The sequence below is a fragment of the Alosa sapidissima genome, chromosome 17, assembly GCF_018492685.1.
Source record: "Alosa sapidissima isolate fAloSap1 chromosome 17, fAloSap1.pri, whole genome shotgun sequence".
In the NCBI taxonomy this organism is placed as follows: domain Eukaryota; kingdom Metazoa; phylum Chordata; class Actinopteri; order Clupeiformes; family Clupeidae; genus Alosa; species Alosa sapidissima.
The window spans coordinates 1,452,168-1,458,167 of NC_055973.1; the positions used below are offsets into that span (position 1 = coordinate 1,452,168).

At 39.4% G+C, this 6,000-nt stretch overlaps 1 protein-coding gene across 1 annotated transcript in view; it reads left to right on the forward strand.

Annotated features, from left to right (window-relative positions):
* LOC121688442 (enoyl-CoA delta isomerase 2-like) overlaps positions 1–4,102 on the forward strand; it is a 37,195-nt gene extending 33,093 nt beyond the window's left edge. The window contains exon 10 of the mRNA XM_042068065.1: positions 3,564–4,102. Within this exon, the coding sequence (XP_041923999.1) occupies positions 3,564–3,719 (156 nt within the window). The 3' untranslated portion in view covers positions 3,720–4,102. The remainder of the gene's footprint in view (positions 1–3,563) is intronic.
* The last annotated feature ends 1,898 nt before the right edge of the window (positions 4,103–6,000 follow it).

Below are 6,000 nucleotides of genomic sequence, written 5' to 3' on the forward strand. Positions count from 1 at the left end.
TTTCTTGAGCCGATATTTGGAGCCGATACTGCTTTTGCTCCCTCAATTTACATCATACAAATTACACAGAAATGATGTTATTGAACGTATGGATGGGTGCACTGCATATGGTTAACTGTGCAAGGGTAAAAGGCTTTCATCAACATCTTACAACAGAGCATTGCTTGCTGACATATTATAAGACATAATTCAGGTCATCACAAAATGTCCTTTGTCAACACATTTAAATAATTTAAGAAAACAATAAGCCTGAAAAGTAGCCTAGCTATTGAAATAACCACAAGTGCTTGATTTGTAATTTAAGACTGCATGGTTTCAATTTTTCTGTCTATATTTTTCTAAAAAAAAGCTGCCAGATTTGTCAACCACAGAACATAAATCAGCAGAGGAAAATAACGCGGTGTCAGATGTTTCTGTTCTAAACGGCATCAATGTTAAAATGTTTGAAAACATATCTCTCAAAGTTTTAAAGCTCTCCTTCAGGTAGCGCAGCACTCTCATATCGCTGTGATGTGTGTGTCCCACTGAGTGAGACGGATAAGACGCACACACAAACTTCTGTTTGATAGCTGACGAAAACTCAACCACCATTGAACTGGATAGATAATGATAACATTAGCAAACGGCTCTAAAAACAAGTAAGGCATACACGGTAGCCTACACTTATGTCTGGTACACGATAAACGTTAACACGAGTTCATATTCAACTACGTATAACACGTCTCTCATTATTAAAGCTCTGATATCACTGCGATGGCAACTCCGCCCAGCTCGAAGGGAGAAGGGGAGGGAGAGACACAATATCAATAGTAATTCTATGAGCAATGGTGACTCGGCATTGAACAACACATAATCGCTGTTGAATATGTTGCATGGTGCTTTTGAGCCCAGCCGTTAAGTTAATGTCAAGGTAATGTTAACATTACGTTACGTTAGCCTAATGCAGACCGAAAGACCAATGATTGCTTTATAGATTGATAACAGGGAAAAATGCATAGAAAATAATGCCCATGCAAAGCAACTAAATATATAAGTTAAGAGTACATAAAAAAAAAAAAAAACATTACATTAAATTATAAAAATATTTAAAAAAAATATCAATCAAAAACAAAATGCCAGATGGAGTGGCGTGACTCTCCTGTGACCTAGCAACGAGGTTGTTATTGTATGTCAGCATCTACATTTCTTGTCTGGTTCTGCCCGCTTGTATCCCGGGGCTCTTTATATCAACAAAGGGGTAAAGGGGATGATGTTGCATTATTGAAAATGAAAGTGGCATTGGTGGAGCTAGATGAAGCAGTAAAAATCAGTCCTTCCAGGATTTTGGGGAACTTTTTTGACATTGTTGCAGCCTAAAATGGCTGATTTCGTGGCAACTTTTCGGAAAAAATTGCGATGAAGTTGCCGTGTTTTTAGGCGTTTGTTGCAAAGAAATTTTTAATTGAGGGCAACTAAGGGTAGTAAAGATCAACTCTGACCAAGATGATCACACATCTTGGTATTCTTATTAAAAAACAATAAGAAAAGTAAAGGATTACAAAAAATTAAAGTGTTTTATGTGTAGCTAAATGAAGAAATGCTTTGGATGGGGTAATTCACAAAGCAGTATAAGCTTATCTAAAACTGTCCAAAAAAGACAGCCACCCCCTAAAAAGATGGTATCGTGTCATATGTTTCAATCCATTCATACATTTTGGAATTCATATTAGGTTCATATTTTTTAAATCATTCATATTCTGAGATCTACATAAATACTAATAGCCAACTAAGTATTTAGTTATTTCAGTGTTTCATATTGATTTTTAAACCATTAGGCTACACTTCCCTTTAACGTCATTACATTGTATTTGTGTTGTGCAGGTCTAATTGAGTGCCTATCTCTTTAAGGACGTGAGAGTAGTCTAATTACATTTCTGAGTGGATCGGAATGCTTGCATCCCACCATTTTCTATGAGTGGAAATAACTGTGCATAGTGAATTAGAATATGTGGATGCACTTCGGGATATTTTCTGTCATTATTTGAAATAAATGTTAATAAATAACTCAAATGAAATCTTTCTTTGATCATAGAAGAGATAAGTGTCTCGTCATATTTATGGCCACATTTCAAAGTTCAAAAGAGCAGAAACATAACTGCGACTGAAAAATGCTTAATTTTAAGGTTGTTTTAATGAGTGCTAAATCTATCTAGAAAATATAGACATATAGCATTAAGCAGTCACAGCAAGTTCCATGTCCAACAACCCAAGATTGGCTGAGTTACAAGGTCAAGTTTCACATCAAAACATAACTGATTTTGTGGGGCTGAACCAGTGCTGAGTGTCGCCGCCCCCATCCACCCCCCCCCTCCAACCCCCAATCGCCCCTCCCCGCCCCGCCCTTGCACGCAAGCATTAGAAAGAGCTGGATGGAACTTGCTGTCATCAGTTTCACATCAAAAATAAAAGATCGACTGAGATATGATCACACTTGCGGTGATTTAAACAGAGGTCAAAAATTGACGTCACAGGGTGCGTTGAACTCTGCTTGGTTCAAGGATTCCAACGATACCTCATTTTGATAATCGGGTCAACGGGTCAAAAGTTACGTCCGTGAACGCGCGTCCAACTTTGGCCTGTTGGTGGCGCTAGAGCACTCGAGGTGCCGGCATGAAACTTGGTGAAATTAATTATTGGACTGTCCCCAATCAGTATGCCAAATTGTAAAACTTTTTACCAGACGGTTCTATGGGCTGCCATTGACTTTCATTGCAGAATAATACACATCAGAAACTACAGGCCAAAATGCATTTTTGCCAATTACAGAGCCCCTCTAGAGGTCAAAAGTCACCAAGTGTATTGTGCATCCTCCCGATGGGGTTTAAGGAACATGTAGTAAGTTTGGTTTTGATACATGAAAGCGTTGCTGAGATATTGACAAATTGACATATGACAAATTTCGATTGGCTGTTACAGGCGAATGCTTCTGTCAATTGTTCCAGAATAAAATGCACTGTTAAGGCATGATCTGAAGATGTTGTGTGCCAATTTTGGTGAGGATCAGCTTAACTTTGTGACCTGCGAAAACTTGTTCGTGATTTTGATTAAATCCAATATGGCAGCCGAATCAATTACGTTGATGTCACAAGTTGTCCTTTGTATACCTAAGGGCAACAGTATTGCCAGACACCACTAGTGCATTTTAATTCAAAGCACAACAGCAGCTACAGGCCAAAAGACATGTTTCTGAATTGCAATGCCCCCTAGAGGTCAAAGGTCACGGATTATCAATCCGTAGTGTATTCCATTAATGGGCTATTTGCCTTGCAGCCTGTCGACTCGTCTCTTTTTTTACCTATTTGTCTCGTGTCCTTCGCGGTACTCATGTACAGTAGCGCATGCGTTCTCACAGACCTGTCACTCATCAGCCAATATCCGGGGTCAAGCTTGTGCATGAGAAATTTAGGAGTACTTTTAGCGGTAAAATAAAATGTTTTGTGAATATGGGCCCAGACGTGTAAAATGCTAAAGTGTAAAATGCTAAGGCTTTCTGCCTTCTTGTCTTTTGTTTATGTATGCCTCAGTCTCTAGCCCTTTCTAAGCAACTGATTCGGACTTCAGAGAGGGACCGTCTCCATTCTGTCAATGATCAGGAAGTGGAGCGGCTGGTCGAGCGCTGGCTTTCAGATGAATGCATGCAGGCCATCATGAGTTTTTTCCAGGCCAAGTCAAGGCTGTGAGAGGAAGAAGGCCTGAAGACCACCTAGCATACAATGTCCTGCTGTCACATTTTGTAATTGAAAATGTAAATTTTGTATGCCAGTTAGTAATTGCTATTCTTTTTAAATGCCACTTAGATGTTTTATATATAGTGTAGTGAAATGAAAGAATGGAATTGTAACGAAATTTCCATTTAGACATGTCTTTGACAGATCTGGGTACTAGACTGGACAGTAACAGTCTCCTTTGTTGTGATGCACTACCTCCATACTTACAATACAATGCCATATGTACAATGACATGTTTTGCTAATATAACTCCACGTGTGCCTGTATTGAATGATATATTTCTTTGTAATGTGCCTTTCATTTACAATGAATTGTACTGCCCTCCAATACAATAACAGTTTGTTTTGCCTTACTTCCTCGCAACCACTCAGTCCCTTGTGCTCCCCAATCAGGTGGGAAAAGGCTACACTCAATCTTTGGCCTTATTGTAGATGCGTTTCCACAGGCTTATCCATGTACTGCACTGCTAGAGATCATGTGTGTATCTGGAGGATATTTCTGCATGACAGTAAATACCCAAGTGGTAGTGAGAACCCCATTTTTGGGCCTGTGGGTCATAGATTTTTTATAGTTACAGTAGCTTGAATAGACCGGTGTGCTCATGTTGCTCATCTGGCACAGAACAGAATTGCACATTTTAGTGAAATTAATGTTAATTATTTTCAGCATTTTGAGAGAAGTTACTTTATTTGTTCTGTAGTAATCCCATCCAAGGGTAGTGTAAACACATTTTATGCCATATTATACCTCTGCCCGCTCCACTGTGTCAAACAATAATCCATGACCTTCTGTTTCACTGAGGTATAAATGTTAGGTGACGCATGCATGGAGAAAAGTCATTCAGTATGTGAAAGACACTGCTTCTCATGAAAGTTCTAAGGGATTTATAGTTGTTTCCAGTCAAAGGTTAGGTGTAATCCTTTGCTGCATTCTTACATGCGTGTTTTTATGTATGTCTTGGAATTATAACTATTACATTTATCATTTACCCTAAATCAAACCACATTAAAATTCAACTTCCCCTGATGTTCCCCTCCCTCAAACTTTACCAGGCATGTCATCAAAGTCATTGTAGTTTTTCAGATCCACCGGAACCTCCACTCCTACTTTAAACGCTAGGAAATGTGGAATTGTTACTGTGGACATTTGTGGGTTTTATGTCAATATACACATCCATAGCATATTATCATACTCATAATAGACTAGTGATCATTCACTGTGCTCTACATATTTTCAAACAATGTCAAACAACAGTGCTAATAGAGGATGTATAAACAGCAATATAAAAACAAGCATAATATTTACCAATCAAAGCTAGATAAATGTATTTACATATTATATATGAAATATAATGTGTTTTTTTATGAAATTGGATTCACCGTCTCCCCTAGAGTTAGATAAGTGAGCGAAAGCATTGTTGTCTCTGTGCATGCAATGGAGGTAGTATATATAACCAAAGATAATTAATGCGTAGCAAGATGGGTCGTCCTAGTTAATGTCTATGAGGGCAAAGTAAAGTTCAGTCCCCGCCTGCACAGGGGCGTGTCACTGACGTATGACTGACGTTTGAACGCCTCGGTTCCACGCCAGACAGAAGCCGGAGTACAAAACAAACTTGGTGAACACCTTCATTATTGCTGATTTTCTCCCGACTGGAGGGTCATACCATAGACATAATATACATAGACGCCGCATTGGCTGCTGGAAACAAGAAATGCGGCCGCCATCTTGGACCTGTCATACTCCTCATTGCGTTGCAGCAGAAAACACAAGATGACAGCACTGTGCAGCATGTTCCTGCTCAAATCGGCGGACCATACTCGGGGGGATTTACTTTTCACAAGTAAGATTTAACATTACCGTACTATTGGTTGTATTTTGTATTTTCGAACAATGTGGCCTGTATCATAGCTACATGTATGACCTTTGCAGCAAAAAAAACCGCGTGAAAATCTGTTCGGTATTCAGTGAGATATGATTAATTAAGTGTGCTGACAGCTCATTGCACCGGCCAAACAGATTACACTGAGTGGAGTGGATGACCGGTCCAAGATGGCGGCTCCAAATCTCGTCAGCGCTAGTAGGGAGCAGCGGTCGATGCGGCGTCTATGTATATTATGTCTATGGGTCATACTGTCACAACATTCTCCTGAAATGGGGAGGAGGGTTTGGAGATCATGATATCGTGTCCGAAATGTGCATCCATTACTCAGAAAAATTACCCTGGTTTAAT